This window comes from Ambystoma mexicanum, chromosome 5q (genome assembly GCF_040938575.1).
Source record: "Ambystoma mexicanum isolate Mex_15411 chromosome 5q, UKY_AmexF1_1, whole genome shotgun sequence".
NCBI lineage: Eukaryota > Metazoa > Chordata > Amphibia > Caudata > Ambystomatidae > Ambystoma > Ambystoma mexicanum.
Genome location: NC_090933.1, coordinates 39978515 through 39998990, shown reverse-complemented (window position 1 = coordinate 39998990; position 20476 = coordinate 39978515). Strand labels below are relative to the sequence as shown.

Below are 20476 nucleotides of genomic sequence, written 5' to 3'. Positions count from 1 at the left end.
ATGAACTGTGCCCCTTTTGCCATCTGTTCTGTCTGCAGTATTCTCTGTGCAGAGATGCGAGCAAGGCAATCCCAAAATTGGTATAGGAATGTCATATGTGCTGGATATTGGGATGCAGCTTAGAAGGAATTTTCCGTATTAACAGCATGTCGAGATGCTTTAACAAGTGTCAGCAACTGAAAAGTGTTCTTTTTATTTTGTCAGGTTTCTAAACTAGGTCTCCTTTATTTTCTCAGATGAAGAGAAAAGGCGGCCTGATGTTTTCCATGCTTTGAAAATGGGTAAGACTCACTCTTTCCAGATACTGCGACATAAAGTCCTGATAAGCCATTACATGCCTTTTTATTTAGGAGGTTACTTTTGAGTTTATTTTCCTTGCATTGTGGTTCTTTTTAATCTATTTTTATTTTCATAGTGCTTTATAATCACAACAAACAGATTGGTCACAGCATTTTTAGCACGTGGATATATATAAGATCTATCCAAACGAATTCCCCAAAACCACAGATAGTTGACACATTCTTGATATCATACCCTGCTGTGAGCCCCCCCCCTTCAATTCAGTCAACTACATCCCCCATCGCAGCCTCTTAGCTCCTCACTCGTCCCCACCTGCTTCCTTCCTTCCTTCCTCCATCCATCCCCCATTCCAAGTTCCCTCCCTTCTATGTGGTCTCAAATCTGGTGACAACGTCAACTCATTTAGAATCTGACCCCAATCCATCCCTTCTCTTTCCTCTTCCTCCGACTCTTTCTTTGTGTGCAAGATTTCCATCTCAGCCAGGCCCCATCACTGAATATCCCACATTGAATATTTCATCGCCGAGCCCTTTGGGCACTTCCATGAATTTGCAATCCTTCTCTTGCCCAAGATCCATCAAGCTGCAGCATCCTTTATCCCTTTTCCTCCCTGGTATCAATCCCCACAAATAAACTTGGCGTACATTCATAAAATCCATTCACTAACGGATTGACTCTAGTCATTGCCTCGTGCCAGTAAGTCTTTATTTTTGTATTTTTTAATTTTTTTTTTATTGTTTAATCAACATGAGATTTTTACAATATTGCAGCCAAGCATCAAGTTGACTGTCATTGGTTCTACGTGTATGTGATGTTGTGACTTGTTTATTGCAGAATTGTTCTCAGCAGGTCGATGGATTCTCTTTGAGCAAATTGTTCGCAGTGTGTTCCAGGATCTTTGCTGTCGCGATTTGCCAACTAGTTCTGTCGCCATCTATTAGTCTGTTCCACCAGGTCTCTTCCTGTAACAGTGTCAGCTCCGACTAGGCTTGAGAGATATCGTTGTCTAATCGCTCGCCGAATAGTTTCTTGCAGAGATGTATCATGGCAGAAACGGCAGGTTGATGTTTGTGAGCGGCCTCTAATGTATAGTATTTCGTTGGTCTCTAACAAATTTAGTATTACTCCAGTATCAAATTTCTTGCTGTCTTGTTGGGGAATTTCTTAATGTGATTTTGCAGTTCATTTAACTTTTTTTGTTTTGTGAGGTAAGTGTGACGTCCATTTATTTTTTGCCGCTGTTTCAATCATGTTTGCCCAGTCTAGATCTTTAATTTTGCACAGGACTTCACACGGATTTTGAATGAGCTCTCCTTCTAGCACGATGATGTCTAGTAGGAGTTCATTGTCCTTTTGCCACTTTGTAAATAGTTCACATCTTCCCGCGTGCATTTCTCTGTTAATCATTTTGTATATTGGGTTGCTGTCGGCCATTCTACACTTTCGATACATCATTATGGAGTTACAACTTACAGTGCATTCTAGTGACTGTAAACTCAGTTTGCGCCTGATTACAGCTCTAGATGTGGAGTTCGGCAACTTGATGATAGATCTCCAAAAGGCGGCTTCTAATTTGGTCCACAGTTCCTCGGAATGGTCGGCATAGCTTCAGCACCGTACGTCACAGCAGGCACCACCTTCATTTTGTAAAAATGTATTGTCGGGATTAAGGAGAACCTCCCGAATTTTCTGTCGATTGCTTTTGCCTGTGCCGCAAATATTTTGATCTTTCCATGCAAAGCAGTTTGCATCGTATTTTCATGTTTGGAGCTGTCCAGGAGGACTCCCAAATATTTGAATGTTTAAACTGTCTTGATTTGAGATTCTCCCAGAAACCATTTATCATCTTTTTTCTTGCTAGATTTTTGCAATATCATGACTTTTGTTTTTTCTTTATTAATCTCAAGAAAGTTTTCGCCTGTGTACCGGAGTAAGCCATTCAGTTGCCGCTGTAAGCAGATAGGTGTTTGATCGAATAATATCAGATCATCGGCATATAAGAGTCGTGAGATTAGTGTGTCTCTGATTTTTGGAGGGAAAGCACATGTGGACGCCTCACTCTTTTCAAAGTTCCTATGTAAAACAAGAATAGCGCTGAGGCCAGTGGACATCCCTGTTTGACTCCACGTGTGGTTGGAATTTCTGCCGATAGATCGCCTTGCCGGGTGAGATGGACCCTCATGGTGGTGTTGGAGTGTAAGGCGTGGATTGGTGCGAGGATTTCTTTAGGGCACTTCCAGGCTAGCAACTTCTGCCACACGCGATATCTTTCGATTCGATCAAATGCCTGAATAAAGTCTATAAAGACTACAAAGAGACGTTGTCTGTGTTGTAAAGCTTTGCTTTTCAGAATACTTGGTGCCAGAATGTTTCCTGAAGTCCCTGCATTTTGTTTTTACTCCCGCTTGTAGGTGGTCATTACAGTTTGTGGTTGCTGCCCAAGATTGGAACTTTTTTAGGAGCAAGGACCCATACACCTTTCCCATGGCATCCAGCAAGGCTATGGGTCGAAAGTTATGCAAATAATTTCTTTCCCCCTTTTTGTAAATCGGGATTGCTGTCACAGTGGTCCATGATGGAGGCAATGACCTTGTGTCTGCACATCGACGAAAGATTGAACTTAGCAGGCCAGCCCATTCGTCGGGGTGTGTTTTTAATTCAAGGTTGGTGATACCGTCTGGTCCCGGAGCACTGGAGTTTTTGAGTTTTTTAATTACCTCTGTTTTCGAGGTTCATCCAGGTCGCACTGGTTTGTTGGATATCTTCTGTGCCCTCTGGTCTGACGGATTTGACTACTGCCTCAAAGTGTTTTTCCCAGGACCGCTGGCCGATGTTATTGGGCAATGTGTCTTCTAGTGGTACGTCGATGGCTCTCAGTAGAGTCCAGATGTCTATTGCATTGTGAGAGCTTAATGCTTTGGCAAAATCCTCTGCGCCCTGCTGGTATAGTCTGTCTCTTTGGAATCTTACCCAAGCCTTGTATGCTCTTGTTGTTTCTTTGATATTAATACAGGCTTCTGGCATTGTCAACTTTCTTGCCATCCTCTTGACTCTTCTGCACTCGCGTCTCTTTTCAACAAGCTCTTAGTTGTAGACATGTTTTTTTGGAATATGTGAGCATTTGTCTTATCGAATGTTGCTTGTATGCCGCTAATAAGCGTTGGTAATCAACCGTGTTGACTTGCCCCTGCTGACCGTTTGCCTTGTATTTCGTCGTCAGTTCCTTGATTGCATTCGCACTCGGTTTAATTTGCGAGCCTTGCACGTTGGGCTCGATTTCTGTGTTTGCCCTGATGTCTTATTTCCCTAAATCTGCCAGCATGTTTCCAATAAGTTGTGGTCACTGGCAATTGTTCGCCGAACTTCAAAAGAGGTTGTTATGGTCAGCAGTGGCTGGGAAACAAAGATATAATCAATTGTGACGGCCGAATCTGCACGTTCCCAAGTGGGTGCTCTATTTGCTGTTGTGAAGGCGTCATCAAGATTATGTAACTCTCGCGAGTGGATCAGATCAAGCCACACTTTCCCTCGCTGTTCAGCCGGTGAGATCTTGCATTTTGCTCGTTTTCCTTGGTCTGTTTTGCAAATTGCATTCAAGTCGCCGCAGATCAGTAGAAGGGTCGCTGTTATTGTTGACATGGCCTCATCAATCACCTGATCGCATAGTGATATACATTTTTCCACATTAATGGCGGCCGGATTCCAGTATGTGTTGACGATTACTACTGTATTTGTTGCATCGCCTCCATTGTTCCTTTGCTCCCAGGTAGCAGTGACTGTCAATATTGACAGATTCGCGATTAGTGTTCTTTCCATTGATAGACCACATCCATTGCGGCACACAATCAAGAGGCCTGATGAATGACGACCGAGATGACCTTTTACTGCTGGTGCTAAGGTGATTTGATATCCCTCTAGAGTTGGTGGTTGTACTAGCCATGTCTCCTGTAGGCATAAGATGTCGTATTCTCCAAGATTAACCTCTCCCGGTACGGTTAGGTGTGAGTGGCCTCTTGTATTCCATGAGCACAATTTCACTTTTCATAGAGGAGTATCTTCTTCTAGATTCGGAGTCTGCTTGAGCTCTTTGTTCGCGAATTGCTACTTACTCCGATGCATTGAGGGCTTTTGGAAGCCATGCCCATATGCCCAGTTTATTGTCAGGTTTGTGGATTGCAGCTTCTTGCTTTTGATAGCTCTGTACTGCTTGAATGATTGTTCTTGTTGAGATTTTTGATCTTTTTGGGCTGTGATTTGGATGCACTCGATTAGTTTTGTCGCTTGTGTGCTTACTCGCAGGCCTTGAGGGTGATTCTCTTATATATTTTCGTTTATTGATCACCCTAGGAGTCTCGTCACAGTCAGCGATGTTGTGTTTTTCTTGGGCTGCTTCGTTTCTTGGTATTGCATCACTCTTATCCGTTGTAGTATTACTATTGTCCTGTTTGCTATGTCTGTGTTTTTTCGTCATTTTGGCTTATTTTCCTGGTTCTGTCTTCGTTGCCATCTTCTAGCAATGATTCAAATAGATTGTAACCCAAGTTGTGAATTTCGGGACTGCTGTTAGAGATCAGTTTGTGAACTGCGGATGATCCGATGCAAAGATGTGTTGCAGCTCTGTGGTGCTCATGCCAAGGTTCGACGATTATCAAATCTTTGGAAGTCACTGTCCTATGTCTCGGAATTTGGTGTAAAATCGCCAACACTAATCTGTTCAGAATTTGTTCTCTCTTGTTGCTTACTCTCTGTTCCATTTTGAACATCCATCTTGTTTCTGGTTTTTTTGGGGTTCTGATGTTGTTGAGCTCTGTTCTCGATCTATAGTGAACATTTAGGGCTTCTCTTGACCGTTCTTCTTTGAGAGTATGCCGTGTAGGTGGCCGTTGAGGCTGTTTGGGGTTGTCTGTTTTGATTCTTCTTCCTGTGACTTTCTCTTTTTCATGAACTTTATACTTTTTTGAATCGGGATCTTGTTTTGGAACATCTAAGCGAGCCAGATCGGTCTTACTCAAATTTCGTTTCGATGCCTTGATTAATCGTATGCGTCTTTCTTCGAGAGTTTCGAAATGTTTTTCGCTCTGTGCCTTTTTTCTGGCTTCGGGGTATTTTTGGGCTTCTGTGTCCGTGTCTTGCGTCTGGTCATTATCTGTGAGACGCGTGGCTAATGCTGTGGTTGCCGCCAATGTATCATTGTCTGAGTAGATGCTTATGTTTATTAGTGTATCGTTTTTAAGGAAGTCTGCTGCTGATTTTGGGGTGTCCGGCCTTGATACTTTATCTAACCCGACCCCTGGTTGTTGTGTGATCAGAGTCCGAACTGTTTGATGTATGTATGGTGCCATTTTATTTTTTCCTTTTTTCTTCAGTGTTTCCGTGATTGGTGATATGATCTCTTTGTTTGCCATCTTTGTTGCCAGAACAACCGCATCGTGCTTCAGTGCATTGGTTTTGCCAGAAGTCGCGTCAGTCCTTGGTTTTGCTTTTTCAAATATTGAGTATGCCAGCTCTGATTCCTCTGGTTGCTTTGTAAGACACGCTGGATTTTTGTCTACTACCAATAAGACTGTCGGAGTATTTATGGGAGAATTTACAGCGTCATTTTTCATGCTTTGCTTGCCACTTACTGATCTCTTCTGCTCCTTTTTGTGTGTCGCATTGGGGTCTGTTAGGTCAATTGTAGCTGGCGTCTGTGAGCTTGAGTCTTTAAGCACATGAGCGGTGTTCGCCGCTTTATAAAGTTCGACTTGGTTTGATGTCAGTGCTGTGATTTTTGCTGTTAGGTCCTTCGCAAGTTTGTCAGATATCTGACTGTTTTCTTCTCTTGCAGAGATATATCCCTCTAGATAAGTCACTTTCGAGAGGATCATAGCTTGCATGGTTAACTGATCCTTCACTGTATCGCTCAGTGCCTCATAAAGTTTCCAGAACAGATTGAGGGCGATTGTGATCGCGGACATGATTCTTAACATGTATGGTCTTTTGGTGGGTGTCTCTGGTGCTGATGCGGGTTGAGTGGTAGCTATTTTTCCTGGTGTCTATAGCTGGTCGCTGGATCTTCTTCCCGATGATAGCTTTTGGTTGCTAGCAATATGAGTTTTATGCATGGCCATGTTAGCGGAAACCTCTAGCGAGTTTCTCCTCTGGTGCGATAGTTTGGGATATGTGTCCACATCATAAACTTGGGATCTTGCCCTATTTGCCTCGAATCGCGGCTGAGATCTTTCTGGTGAGACAACCCCATCTAATAAGTCTGTTGAGGGAACCGCTTCACTGCGGATTTCTTTCAGAGAGTGTGTTCCAGTGTTGTTCTGCCTGCCTGATCACACAGGAGACCTTCTGGAGTGTAGTATATCTGACACTTCATTTATGATAGGCAAGTGTTGTTCCTCTGATTCTGCTCCATCTTTTGACGTGGACCTAGAAGTATGGTCCTTTGCTTTCTCTGGGGTTTCCTTGTTAGTGCTCTTCGTTCTCTCGACAGTAACAGCTTCTTCAGCATTACTCGTTGTATTTGATGGGGGATGATGTGGCTGCGTCTCCGGACTGGCAATATGTGCAGTGACAGAACCTGTACCGATAAATGTATGTTCAGACGGACTTGTGTGAGAGACTGCCTCGCGGCATGATTTCTGAACCGATGTCTGCAGACTGGCAGATCCCATGGATACTTGGCTTATGTCTGAAACATCGAGCCTTCGTTGTTTTGCACAGGGGAAATTCTCCTTTACCGATGCTAACAATTCAGCGTCGGAAAGCTCTCTGAAGTCCTTTTTCTTTGAGAAAATTTGTGCTTAAAAGAAGTCAGTTAAAATGCGCATTTTTGTGGGCTTGTTTTGGCCTATTGGTCTTGTATTGTCATTCAGACCACGTTTGTTTTTTGCATATGTTGTTTTACGGGCATTGTCTTTCTTTCGTGCGTGGAAATTCCTTTTTGTTTACATTTGTTTTTTTTTTCTTGTTTTGCTCCCTCTTTTCGCTGTCTTGCCTGGATCGCTTTTTTGCATTTGGTGCTGATGTTGGGCCTACGGTAGTAACAGGAAATGAACTTAAGTCATCCAGCTGAGCTCCACCCGTAGGAAAAGCATCTGGCTCTTCCAGTTCATTTATGCCTGCATGTATCTATGCAATTACTGTTAAGCAGACTGCTTGTCTATCAAGCTGGGCAGTTCCGCCCAGCTTGCTGCATCCTGGAGCCAGGCGTCACGTGACCATTTGGTCTCTGTTCACGCTCATGACTTTCTCCGGGGCCGGCGCATTGTTCGCCCGCTCGCCCTCTGGGGACCGCAGGGTCGGCAACAGCTCATCCTGCACGGCTTGCCCGCTGGTTGCCTGGGGCTTCCCACAGCCAGAACTCCTCGCAGTTCAATGCGCCGTCCCGCCCCTTCTCCTGGGGACACAGACGAGGCGGACTCGGCGCCGCGGATCACCGGGATGGCCACCCGCGTCTGAGGACCTTGCGCAGCAAGCAACAATCGCACCCCCTGGTCCCTGTTGGATGCTGGCAAGGAGTGTTTATGCATTTTAATCGTTGTAGAGCCTTTTGTGCCAGCTGGATCTTCAAAGTTATTTGTAGCACACAAAAGACGGGGCTGACTTTCAGGGTTAGTGTTGTATTGATTGTTTGATGGAAGGGACTCCCTCCCCAATGTCGGGTGGAAAATGCCCATGAGGTTTTTCGCCATCGAGCCCCAGGCGAGAACTCCTGAGACGCCGCCCCTCGTCTTCTTCATGACCAAAGCTGCTTGTAGTTTGCCGTGGCAACTTCTCCACCATAACAACTAATCGGCGGAGGTGAGGGGAAATCAATTGAATCAATTGAGTCAGTTAGGGCTAACCAGCTGCCCAATAGTTTTGTGCCCTTGTGTCAGGGGTTCCACTTACCGTGTGTAGAGTTCGTTGGTCAGGTGCAGGATTCGGAGGTGGCTGACTGTTGGCACAGTTGTGTTTTCTGGTCGGCTTCTTGCCAGTAGGCCATACCCCGTGCTCCGGCACCCGACGGACCACGACAAACCACTTATCGCCCACTTCTCTGTGCACGCTCTGCGCTGCAACTGATGTCTTGTAGAGATTCCTCCACTCAGTGGCACTGAGTCTCCGCCTCTGGAAAATGGAAGTGCAAACCAGACTACTGTCCAGCACCACGACAGACCACTTATCGCCCACTTCTCCAAGTAAGTCTTTGTCACTGAACTTCTCCAGGATTGGATCTTTCATGAATTTGCATGCTGTGACTATTTCCCCCGTCAGACTGGGAGACCTCAGTAACTTTAACCTGGGGTTTTCCTATGGAAAACTTTGACACTTTAGTGTCCTATCCACGTCCTTTTTGGGTGCTTTAGGCCCCACAAATAGGACGTCTGGTATAAATAGCCGCGCAGCTTCTCTTCAGATTTCAACCGTCTCCAAACTGTTGGGATCACCTTGTGTTTCTTAGTGTTTTTGCACGTGCGTTTGGTTTATGGGCTAGGATGTGAACGGTAGCCCAGAAGAAGTCTCTCTGTTGGCCTTGCGCTACCTGTGGCATTAAGTGTACGAAGGGGATGGTCCTATGGACTGTCTTACTGTCTCTACCCCATCACTCGGCGGATGCCTGCAAGATATGACAAGGGTTTTCGCAGAAGACCTTGAAAGACCGTAAGCGATGGCTCATGTGTTGGCTTAACGAGGGCACGTACCTGGCTTCTGAGGTGGGTTCGGCCCGGGGGAGCCAGTCTTCAGGGAGAGCGGAGAAGTCCACAGAGCATCGCCGGAACCTCCTCCTAAGAAGCATCAGGCAGCGTTGCCTGCGTCGGAGGTGGGGAAAGGCAGCAAGTCTTCGTCTAGGCCGCATCATTCGAAGGGGGAGAGTAGTTCTTCGTTGTCCAAGCATGGTCGGCCGGACAAGTCCAAGGGGTATGGTGGTAGGCACGAGAAGTCTACGGTGTCGGAGAAAGTCCTGGCGAAGCCGAAGGAGTCTTCGTCAAAGCACTCATTGTCCAGAAACCATCACAAGTCTTCGTCCAGCGGTGAGTCTTCTAAGCACCGTTCCAGATCTTTTGGAAGAACCGGGTCTCTGGAACCCAGGAAATCGAAACCACGGTAAGTGTTTCCGATGACGAGCTCGTCGACGGTAGTGCTGCAATCTACAGTCCTGTCATCGACGGTGGTGTTGTCTGTGCCGTCTACGACTCTGATGGACAGTGGTCCACTGCTGTTGTCGTCATCACAGATGGAATCGCAAAGGTGGTTGACGACGGGTGGGGCATGGCACTCCACCGTCTTTGAGTCCATCCTTCCTGAAAACATTTAGCAGCAAGATCTAGCTACTTTTTCTGTTTCTTCGGGAATGGAGGAGGAACAGGAGCCGGTGTTTGACCCGTCAGCTCTGGGTCTGCAGAGTGTGAGGCCTTTGACGTTGAGTGGGGTGGGAGCTGGCATGCCCCTTTACCCTTTGGTTAACCAGCAATCTCTGCCTTCGTTTCAAGTGCTATCTATGCTTCAGTCTTTATTGGGGCAACTAGATGCGAGGTTGCTGCCTCCTCCAAGTCCGGCGGTGCCGGTGGTCGAGGGGTTGCCTGGTGAGGAAGTCTCCTCCTCCACGGTTGCCATTGCTGTTGCCGGTGGGGTTGGATCATCCATGATCTCATCCTGAAGAAGGCGAGCTACCTGAATTGGACACCCTATCTACTGAGTCGTTACCGACGAGGGATGACGTGCGGGGGCACGGACCCTGAGGTGGAGCAGCCCCGTAGTCCGGCACAACCATCGGCTCTGGATGATATTGGGGCATTCCACGTAATGTCGAAAGTGTGTCTGGAGTTTGGGCTAGCGCCTGAAGAGGAACCTAAGGACTGCTTTCTCTTTGACCATATGGGGAAGCGGACGAAGGCGGTCTTCTCAGTGCCGATTCTCGACCTCGTGTGGCAGGAGGACAGCACACAATGCACCACCCGTTTTCAGAACCAGCGGGGAAAGGTCGCCTTGAAAAGAAATTCAAGGCTGCTGAGTCTACGCCTGGTGTCGCAGCCCATGCCCAAGTCTGTGGTGTCGGCGGATGCCAGCCATAAGCAAGGGCGCCTTCCACAAATGTCTCGAATGGTCCTAAATGGACGAGTTTTGGGAATGGTGTAAGGATCATCCTGAGGTTGAGACTTTGGACGTTTCCCCGGCTCAGGTTCTCCGGTACTTGTTACACCTGGCGGAAGGGGGCCTGGCGATTTTTCTAGGTTCACAAGAAAACGCCATACTGCTCCTCTGTTTCGTGATCGCTTGGTGAAACATTTTCTGAAGTGGTTGTTTCTGACGTTTCCTTCATTGAAGCTTGCACCTGTTTTGAGCCTTAATGTAGTCCTTTCAACTTTGATGAAACCTCCTTTTGAACTCATGTCGACGGCACCCTTGGAGTTCCTCTTGTGGAAAGTGACTTTTCTAGTGGCGATTACCTTGGCCAGGGGGGTGTCAGAATTGCAAGCACTGGTCATTGATCCACCTTACCTAAGGTTTGTGAAGTACAAGGTTCTCCTAGCCACTAACCCGCACTTTATCCCGAAAGTGCTGTCAGCATTTCACAAACTTGCCTCTATTGCATTACCCTCGTTCTTTGCTAATGCATCCATGCCAGCGGAAAAGGCCCTTCTCATTTGCATTCTCTGGACGTTGAGAGGGCCCTAAAGTTTTATCTGAATCGCACACAGGACTTCAGGAAGTCAAAGCAGCTGTTTGTGGCGTTTGGGCCGTCCAACAAGGGGCAGTCCATCTCCAAGCAAGGACTTTCCCGCTGGGTTTCCTCTACAATTTTGTTTTGTCACACAAGCTGGCAAGCCTTTGAGGGGTGCTCCGAAGGCTCATTCTACGTGGTACACGGTGTCAGCGGCGTTGTGGTCTGGGATATAGCTGGTGGACATTTGCCAGGCAGCCTCCTGGGCGGTGCAGCATACCTTCACCATGCATTACTGTCTGGGGCAGCAACATGTGGAAGATGTGCAGGTGGGGCGTGCGGTCCTCCAACACCTGTTTCAGTAAGGTAGGCCCCGCAGCTTCAGGGTTCTTTCTATTTGCTATATCACTTGCTGGGTTTGTTGTCTCATGTATGTGATTAAATGATGTTTGTTGGTTTGCCTGTGACACACCGCCACTCATTGGTTGTACTGCTATGTAATTTATTCACAGCATGTGAATCCATGAAAGATCCAATGCTGGAGAAGGGAGTAGTTTCTTACCTGTAACTCCATTTCTCCAGCGTTGGTATCTTTCATGGATTCACATGCGCCCGCCAGCTGCCCCTTCAGGCAAAGCTAGGTTTGGGTTCCCTCTACTTTGAAGGGAAGCCGCGGGGCGGGGCTATTTATACCAGACGTCCTCTTGGTGGGGCCTAAAGCACTCAAAAAGGACGTTGATAGGATACTAAAGTGTCAACGTTTTCCATAGGATAACGCCAAGTTAAAGTTACTGAGGTTTCAAAGCCTGACGGGGAAACATTCACAGCATGTGAATCCATGAAAGATGCCAACTCTGGAGAAATGGAGTTACAGGTAAGAAAATACTCCATACCCACACCATGTGCCAGAACCCAGCCGAACTTTGCCCACACCGAGGACAAACTGAGAGCGGGGGACAAGAAGGATTTAGGTAAAGGGGGGAAAAAAGGAACCCTGTGGTGCCAGCACCGCCTCACATCAGAGGGTGGGAATTGACACTGCAGGATCGAGGGAAGTCAGCAGTACACTTACGTGTGTCCCGTGCGGTTAAGGTAAGTGGCTGGGGTGGGAGCAGGGTAGGGGTATGCGGGCCACAGTGAGCTATATGATCACTATGCCATGCTGTAATGGTCATCTACATTTTCATCGGCGGAATTACAGGCAGCGCATTCACATGGATTCAATTAATTGATCTTTTTCTGTACCTGTTCCTATACAACTTTCGAATTTGAGGGGAGCTGAGAGCTATTTAGCTCCTGTTTGTAGTGTAGCTGAATACCAACAACTACCAGGAGCTACATTTGGCTCACTGGGCGAAATGATGCAGAGTAAACACACTGATGTGAATTTAACTCTGCAAGTTTGGGACAATATATACATCAAAATTAGGACAGATCTATGCAACATTTAAAGCATAATGGGTCCTAAATAATGGAACAAAGGAAAGGTTTGCATTTTATGTGGAAGTTAGATTTGCTGTACACTATTTACTAGCACTTTGTTCCCCAGAGGTAGCTCCTCGTAACTTGTTAATGTTGGTTACCCAGGAGCTGGTTTTAGCTCCCGTTTATCCAACCTTCATTTTGCTCCCTTCCATATGAGACCCCATTTCTTTTCTGAGATCTAGAACCCCACATCTTTCTCTCATTTGGCTTTGATTCCCAAGCCCTGCCTCAGTACCCTCTCCTGAAGCCCCCTGTACTGTTGTGAAATCAACCCTTTACCTTCATTCAGCACTAGCACCAGCTGCAATACTGGGTCAGTATCTGGTTCTTCTGGAGTATCTTCGATAAGAAACTCATGGTGGCAACAGTAATGACAGACACAAGGGATCGCAGTTCAAGGATGTTTATTGAACGATGAATGCAGGGTGGAAAAACACCTAAGCTAATCCTAAATCTAAAATGGGAGCAAGTGTCAACCATTAAATGAAAAAATAAGGTAGTCCTAGTGGCGTTGTCAAAATAAAAGGGCCTATACTAAGAAAAACCAATTGCTAATTCCTTACAACTAATTACAGAAAGAGTGTGGGATAGGGTATCAAAATAAAGGAAACAGTGTTCAAATAATTGGGATCTGATTGCCTTGAGGTCTCCCTTCCCCACGTTTTTAACACAGGACAAGGTGGGACTTTGGAACACAGCACACGCTCAAGCTTTCTCAGCACGAGACGACGGTTCCGTTCCAGCTATCAGGTTCTTCGAGGGTAAACTCTCTTTGCATTAAAAGGTCTCTTGTGTTCGAGACCTGATGTATCCAACAAACAAACAAAGTTCTGTTACCCAGTTCATGTTGGGTGATAGCTTCAACCCTGGATCTCCCTAGGCCGGGTTTGGTTCCTCTTGTCTTGCAATACTTTTTGCTTCACAAATCTTAATGTCTTTATAAATAGCACTTCAGGCTTCGTTCCTGATTGTCGGCTTCCCTCTTCCGGGTTCACTCTGGCCACCTTTTTATATAACAGTTCACTGTGGAAATCCCTTGAGAGGGTTCACTCCTCAGCACACTGTTCGAAGGGACTTCTGGCTTTGCCCCTTTTCGTTAGCATCCCTCTGCCGGTTTCATTCTCTGCCAACCTTTACGATATACAGTTCATGCTTTCATTTCACCAAGCGGGAATTAATTTCCCTTTCGGGTCACAATCATCTGTCAGTCAAAGACTTTCGACGTTACAGAAGATTTTGCACGACCCCTGCATGAACACTTTGCCCCTCTATTTGCCTTCTTCCAAGGCCTTCTGGTTATCATAGTTTCAACAACTGGGTAATCGCCAGAGTTTCCTAAGTGGGTACCGACATGGTACCAGACTCCTTTGCTGCTGGTTTCCCCCCCCCTTTCAAATACTAACAGTTCTTTGTTTGTTCAAATTTCAATTAGCCACTTGCAAGTTTTCGCTCAACACAATTCCGTTTCTTTATCGATACTCCACTCGACTCACTGGCTGTGATGAACCGCTTTGCTTTCTTTATCCTTTGAGTCAAGGTTGGTACCTCTGAGACCAGCGTCTCTCCCCACTTGGTTATCAGTGGAGGAGGGTCTAGTGTACCGCTGACATCTGCAAGACATTCTGCCTATTGTTCGCAGCCTTCTGTTTCCATCTGCTGAGGTTTCACGGGCCTTGATCGGAAATGGCAAGGTTACTTCTCTCCTTGTCACCCTCTCGGTATTTGCTGTCTTTCGCCTCCTCTTGGTCTGCCGTGCTGAGTTAGCCTTCATGTTGTGCGGTCTGCCTTGCTCGTCTTGTGCTCTGGTGCTCCACCTTTTATCCCTTTGGGGAAGAGAAAGTGCCATCGGATGTGTGTGATTCTGGTCAATTGCCTGACTTGGCCTGACCCTTGTATTGGCACATGTCAGGTAAACCACTTTGGTGTTAGTCCGTTGTCTTCGTTTTGTGTGAAAGTATTCGTGTCGGAAGGGGGGGGACAGTGTTTTGAAATATCGTACGTAGTAGGTTGGATAAAAGGTGTTAAAAGGAGGGGGTTACCGCGTCTCGCCCGTCAGTGTCCCACACCCCAAGGACCCCCCATCCAGGTGATCCTCCCTCACTGCTCCACCCCCAGGAACAGGATCCAATAGCGATGGCCCTGTCCTGGCCACCTGGATGACAGATCCCTGGGGGCCAACTAGGGAGACACCATCGGGTTTCTCACAAGTCCCAAAGTGAAGCCAAACTCTTCATCGCCCGTGCATATTTGAGGAAGGAGCCATTTTATATATTATACTGATTCCACCATTGTTCGAAGGTAGGCCATTTTCCCTCTGAAAATAAATCCAGAATCTTCGAGCATCCCTGGCCTCGCAACTTCAACAGATACATGCTTCTCAATATGTTCCACAGAGTCGCGTCAAACCCTAAAGGTATGTCTGGGCTATACATTTCCTTGATGTGAAACTTGCACGATAGCTTACTCCACACTTCCCGTGGAACCCTTTATATGTTTTCTCTCTGAATAGATCCCATCAGGCCCCACAGCAGCTCAATTCCCTGCCTATACCGCAGGAGAGTACCCTGCAACCATCCAAAACCCCCCTCTGGGGAATCATCCCACCAAAGCACAATCTGTGTGTGGGCCGTTGGGTATAATTCAAAGTCCGGGAGGAATAGACCTCCCTCATGATGTCACCGGAGTGTCTCTAGCGCTACTTTCTGCCTTCCTGTGTCGCCTCCATATCATGAAATATCTGTACTCCCAGATAGCTAAAGGATTCAATTTCCCACTTCACCTCCCATTCTGGGAATGTGCACTTCCATTTTCCCTGTAGATCCACCAGCAGATTCTCCTGTTTAATTTGGTTCTCCAGCACATCACTTTCTTGGAATATTTCTGTGTGGCCTGGTTGGGTATTATTGCCAAAACTAGTGCTCATACAGTAGCATTAATAAAATAATTGAGATTACTAACCTATCAACTTCATTTCAGGTCATCCCTGACCAATAAGAGGGAAAGGCTCTATGCTCTTTTTCCAGAGGCATCGAGTTTCTTCGCACAGATCATGTGCATGGTTGTTCTCTGTTTGCTCTTCTAGTAGTTTCATTCCAACATATTAGTTTAAGAGTTGCAGATGCTATGTTAAAGGTTTTTTTATACCGTGCACGATCACCACCTGCGTGGTCACTTAGCGCTCTGGCGGATCTTTAAAGCAAGAGGGTAAGGTGGGGGTGGAGGTTAAGTTAGTAGGGCTTAGCGGGAGATGAGAGCAAGAGAGCTGTGATGTGCTGTTGGCAACTTCAGTTCGGTTTACACTGTTCGCTGAGTGTAGGCGTGAATTTTCAGTCGGTAGCCCTCGTGTGATGTTGTGCGGGACTATGTGTGGTTTGTTTAGTTGCGGTGTAGTGAAGTGTGTGAAGCTTGTTGTGGTACAGAGGTATGGTTGTGTTTAGTTCTGAGTTTGAGAGGTGTATGCAGAAGGATTCGTTTTTTTAGTGGGTTTGGTTATTGGCGATACCTTATCGTACCCCTCAGTTTTGGCTGCCTGCGGCACATATACCTTCCAATGTTGTACATTGTGGTGTGCTACAATTCCCACTCCTATTTTCAGTGCAGAGTTGTGGGTCGTTTACAGGGCTATTTAGAGGTGGTACCCTCTCCACCCTCCGTGTTCAGACTAATGGAAATGGATGTCCACATCACTTTACCCCCACTGCATCCTGATTGTGCAGCAAAAAAGAAATCTATGATAGCTCTATTTAAGAACCCCAGTAAATGGGAACCGGGGGTGGGGGGTAAGGAGTATTACTTACAAACTTTGTTACGCAGGTCCCATAGTTTGAGAGTTCGATCATGACTTGCAGAGACAATGTGTGTGTTGTCTAGCAGGAACTTGGTAGACATGACTTTCCCACTGTGGCCAGTCAGTATGTGCAGCAAGAAAAAGACAAGGGGCCTCATTACGACCCTGGCGTTAAGGGTTTAACGGCGCCGTAAAAGGTGTCGGCGCCGTTAAACCCTTAACGCCTGATTACGTGTTCCCTTTGCGGGACCTTGGTGCTAAGTACAGTGCCGCAATTTGCGGCACCGTACTTGACGCCTTACCCATTCCCATTGAGCCCTATGGGCCAAAAATGGGAATGGGAAAGGGCCCATGGTGAATGGGGAATTACCGCCCCGCCAACCTTGGAATGGGGCGGTAATTCCGCCATTCACCATGGCGGACCCCGGCATGGACCATGGTGCTAATAGCACCATGGTTTAGCGCTGGGGTCGTAATGAGGCCCAATCACTTCATTGTTAGGACAGTTTTTCTAAAGTCCTACAAGACTTTATAAAAACAATATTTGAGGCAGAACATAAGCTTCACACTTAGTACAAGGCTGTACCACCTGAGAATGTTTTGGTAGCATGGACAGAGCAGCCAGAATTATCTTAAGAGGGAGAGAGGACTGTAGCTGGGTACAAAGAAATTGTAGCAGACATATGGTCCAAAGAAACACTAAAAAACGATGTATTGTAAAAATAAAGGGTTTATTTAAATACAAGTAGACCAAGATAAATCTTGGGAAAGGAAAGCACTCTCAACATCATATAACACAATTATAAAAAGACCAAAGTAATACTTATGGGTTATAACCCAAAGTATAACCTTATTGTGATTACAACAAGCAGTCCAAGTGAGCCAAAACTACAACCATCAGTAATTCAAGGGTAGTGGACCCTGTCAGTCATGCAGTGACACTCAATTAAAGAAATTGCATAAAACTATCCCTTGCACACTTTGCTCTTTGTCTGCCTTGCTAGGAAGCTGTCGGTTATGTCTGAAACCATCCTTTACACATTTCATGACTGCAACCGAGGATAGAACAGGCACAGAACATTTGAGGGCAAAAAGTATGTTTTAAGATTGCAGGGAACCTTTGTTCCTTTAAGACCCATTGTTAGATCGCCACCTCTGCCCGAACATGGATCACAACCTTGATGAGTGTCCCATTTGTAAGACTTTGTCTGAAAAGGCTGAGGCAAGGGCATACAGTGTTTCAATATTCCATTAATTTTACAGCTCATTATGTCAAGTAAGCTTAAACAAGAACAGCAAAAATGAAAACAATACAACTAAACTAGCCTACCTACAACACATGTACAGAGGGTTGAATATTGGGGCCTAATTCACAGAAATGTTTTATAATGGCAAAACCTCATTGGAAAACGCTCTATGAATAAGGGCATAGGTCTATGTTACAGCTCAGAAAGACCATCACCAGAGAGCACATTTGATTTACCACTAAATGGAGTACAGGCAGATATGAGTAGGTAATGTGAAGGCATCATGAAGCAAGACAGACAACAGATTCCAAAATTCAAACAGAAGTGTTTTATTAACTTATATGTCAGGATGGTCGAAGGCCAACTTGCCCAATGCTAAGGTGCGATTTCCCGACCTAAACAAACTGAGGAAAGTCTGAGTCAGTATGTTCAACTTAAAAGTCTGCCTGTGTCCAAAACCTATGCTTGCCCTTACAACTACAACTAGCCCTTCCAACTACAACTAAACAATGTGTAGGGATGTTAATAATAACGAATTAGTGTTTCAAATAAAGTTCTGAGCTTCTTCCAGCTCCTGTTTTACTTCCATCTCCCCTTCCCCAAGTTCAAAAAAGTTCCACAAAAGTCTCAGGATTCTCTTCCCCAAGTACATAACAGAGTTCTAAAAGATATCTCGGGGGTTTCTTCCCCAAGTAGGCGACACAGTTCCAACAAATATTTTGGGGTTCCCTTCCCCAAGAAGACAGTGGGCCTCATTACAAGTTTGGCGGAAGCCTTGCCGGTAAAACTATCAGGCGGCTGCCAAACTTGCAATTTATTTATTTATTTTTCCAGCACCCACGAATGGGCAGTTACTGGGTCATTACGGCCCCGCCGTACCCGTTAATTGCCCAATTGCGAGCGCCGGAAAAATCCTCCCCATTGGCTCAAATGGGAATGGGGAAGTCTGATGCACTGGCACCATTTAGAGTGGTGCTGGTGCATCCTACATGCGCTGCTTGCGGGTGTCGGCCTGGCCGGCAGGACAGCCCTTGTGGGCGGGAAGGCACCCGCAAGCAGAACTCGTAGTTTGCCGGTCCGGTAACAACAGTACTGGCAAGCTCACAGGTACCATTGTTACCAGACCGGCAAACCTATAATGAGGCCCAGTACATTTCATATAGTCTTGGGGATCCCCTTCCTCAAGACACCAGCTTGTCAACTTAGTCTTCATTTCTCAATACTCAACAACCAGCTCCAGATTGCTATCTTTTTGCTTCACTTCCGCAATCTCCAGCATCCATTTGCTTTGGCTATCAACCCAGTTCTATGGGTTTTCACAAGAAGGCTATTGCCGGTCTAGGCGCAGTTGTCGGATCACATGGTCCACCCAATACAGGTTGCGCAACCAGGAACCCTAAGCCTTTTAGCCCATCCAGGTACTTCTGTATATGGTCCCGTGTGCTGATTTGCACTCACTTGGTTCTTCCTTTTCAGCCTCTTGGCTTTGCCATAATGCATTTCCTTCTTTGTCAGCCTCCACTGTGGTTTCTCATGTAGTTCACATTGTGGCGCACTCATTCCTTTACCACATTTGCTTTCATACTTTTCGGTAATGTTCCACACTTGCTTTGTACTTCGTTTCATACGATTCGTTCTTGGCCTTTAATATACTGTATACGTGTTTCACAAAACCTTAGCATTTGTTCATAACTGCTTCACAAGTTTCTCTTTAATGCGGTATTTCCTGATTTGGATTTCTCATTCTGTTGTTCAAAGTTCATCTTGTTCATAATATTCCTCCCAACCCGTTACTTTGGTTCTACAGTATCGGCACATACTCTTTCTTTCATTCGTTATTCACTTTGACATTAAAACAGCCCGCCAGGAGCACCCCGGTTCCAGCGCTCTTCCCTTTTCACTCACGGGCCCCTGGTGCTTCCCCCGGGCGGCTGTTTCTTTGGATCCTGCTCCGCTGGTACAGTTTCTTTGGATGGCGAGCCCCGCTCGCACTTCGCCTTCTCTCTGTGGGTTTCCGGCAGCTCTGCCCACTTCCCCTGGACGCTGCCGGTAACTCGCAGCTTAGAAATCCCTTCTGTGCCCACAGCTCCTGCCGCTGACACTCCACAAAAGAGGCTCTACCTCTGTGACCATCTTGCGTCCTGTCCCGGCCTCAGCGTCACAGCTTCTTCGGGATATTTGCCGGCACCGCGACTCTCCTCCGTGGCAGCCTTCTTCTATCCAGCTCCTTCCTCAGTCTGGCCCACAACGCTGAGCCTGGCTTTTCTCCTCCTTGTCTCTCAGCTGACCTCTCTTTTCATAGACCTGCAACCACTTGACAGGTTGCAGGTGTGAGTCCCCAGCCTCAATTGCCTGACTTCCATTAGTGAAGCCTTTTGGACATGCCTGACTTACACCAGTTAGCAGGCCTCTTCCTTGTCTCGGTACTAGAGTGGTGAAATGCCAAGTTAGTATGCACTGCTCTTAGTTGCCTCTTACTCGTGCCAGTATTATAATGGTCTGAATGAGGGGAAAGGGTTTACAATAGCCCATAAAGGCAGGGGTAGGGGGAGTTTGTCTCCCACTAGGGAATGGGGGATACCAGGTCTCGCCTGTCAATAACCTCTCCCCATGGACCCTCCACCCAGGTGATCCTCCCTCGCTTCTTCACCCCCAGGGTCAGGATCCAAAAGCGATGGCCTTTCCGTGGCCACCTGAGCAGAGGATCCAAGAGTAGGTGTGAGGCTACCTTTTAGGTTTCTCACAGTAAGCATTAATAACATATGTAATCAGCATCTGAAGGAAGCTCTCCACCAGCAACTAACAGCGCTATGCAACTTAAACTATATATACTCAAGGTTCAGTCTGTATGGGCATGACAGTTCATTAAACTGGCTATGGCCAACTCTCTCTGCTTCCATGTCTTTATGAAAGAAGAGTGGTACGAAGTAAGAGTATGGGGGCATAGACGGCGACCAAACCGGATGGCTGCATGATTGCTGAGCTCTCAGACATAGCTTTTATTTAATGGCCTTTTCCGAA

General features: G+C 46.5%; 1 protein-coding gene across 2 annotated transcripts in view; it reads left to right on the top strand.

Moving 5' to 3' along the window:
* Window positions 1–20476, top strand: part of ANKS6 (ankyrin repeat and sterile alpha motif domain containing 6) — a 934279-nt gene that overhangs the window by 183602 nt on the left and 730201 nt on the right. For both annotated transcript variants that reach the window (XM_069620475.1, XM_069620476.1), the window contains exon 3: window positions 237–281. In XM_069620475.1, coding sequence (XP_069476576.1) covers window positions 237–281 — 45 coding nt within the window. The remainder of the gene's footprint in view (window positions 1–236; window positions 282–20476) is intronic.